The sequence below is a fragment of the Lathyrus oleraceus genome, chromosome 7 (genome assembly GCF_024323335.1).
Source record: "Lathyrus oleraceus cultivar Zhongwan6 chromosome 7, CAAS_Psat_ZW6_1.0, whole genome shotgun sequence".
Lineage (NCBI taxonomy): Eukaryota > Viridiplantae > Streptophyta > Magnoliopsida > Fabales > Fabaceae > Lathyrus > Lathyrus oleraceus.
Window position 1 is genome coordinate 368,070,506 of NC_066585.1, and position 1,065 is coordinate 368,071,570.

The following is a 1,065-nucleotide window of genomic DNA, read 5'->3' on the forward strand; positions in this document are numbered from 1 at the left end:
CCTGAGCCACCTGCAGTATGAGAATTGCCTTGAGGCTTTAGAATGGATTATCCAATTTTGGAAATTGAATCAGCAAAATTTGCTAGCATTTGGTACAGCAGAAACACTGTCTGGTATGGAATTTTCATTTATTTTGGATTGCAAGGTGGATTTGGGGTTGGGTTTAAGAACATATACTTCATTGTTGTAACGCCCATTGTATCCTTCAAAAGATACAAGTACATCTTCTCCATCATTCGAGCTTACAACCAAACTCAAGCCCTCACTAGCAATAGAAACACGCCCTTGAACAAATGTTACTGCTGACCAAGCCAGTGTAGACATGTTCAGTACAACCGTCTCCGAAGCCCCGCTCTTGTTGTCGCCACCACCAACAATGAACCAGTTCTCTCCTACTGTCACACCAGCATGTCCTGTACGTGGAGTTGGTATCTCACCTTGTTGTGTGGGGCGAGGCCATTCCATAGTTTGCAAATCGAGAACATGTAAATCATTGTAGCGAGTTGCATGTGAACCCCCTCCGAAGATGAGCAAGTATCGCTCCACATGTACAACAGCAGCATGATCAGACCTTGGGGAAGGAGCCACTCCAACGGCATCAATTTCGTCCCAAGTCATGGTTTCCAAGTCCAGAATATGCAGGTCATTCAAGAGAGCCCTTTTTGCATTTTAGAAACTTCATGTATTCATGTGATGATGTGTTTTTTTTATTAGAAGTTATTCATATGCCATGTACATGGATGATTATGATTGAATGAATGAGCGAAGTAATCAAACTATGAATGAGTATGTGGAAATTCTTGAATATGAATGAAAAAGTTTCCAATGTAATGAAGAAATATGAATGAAAATTTTGAATATGAAATGTAGAATCTTGAATGTTAAATGGAGAATATAAATGTGAATAAAGAAATATGTATGGAATTTCTATGAATTATGAATGAATGAGAAAATGAATATGCATGATGACCCAAAATAAAATATTTTGCACTTGACACATAATTTATTTGAAAGAAAAGGTAAGAACTAGTAATGTGACAAGGCGAGATGAATAATCACTTCGAT

General features: G+C 38.0%; 1 protein-coding gene across 1 annotated transcript; it reads right to left on the reverse strand.

Moving 5' to 3' along the window:
• Positions 1-772, reverse strand: LOC127106845 (acyl-CoA-binding domain-containing protein 4). The gene has a single exon (XM_051044147.1). It carries the CDS (start codon positions 616-618, stop codon positions 70-72), a length of 549 nt encoding a protein of 182 aa, XP_050900104.1. The 5' UTR covers positions 619-772; the 3' UTR covers positions 1-69.
• Positions 773-1,065: the final 293 nt, after the last annotated feature.

What these genes read in the sequence shown, in the direction of transcription:
- LOC127106845 (XM_051044147.1), bottom strand. Translation starts at nt 618, where the DNA reads ATGACTTGGGACGAAATTGATGCCGTTGGAGTGGCTCCTTCCCCAAGG.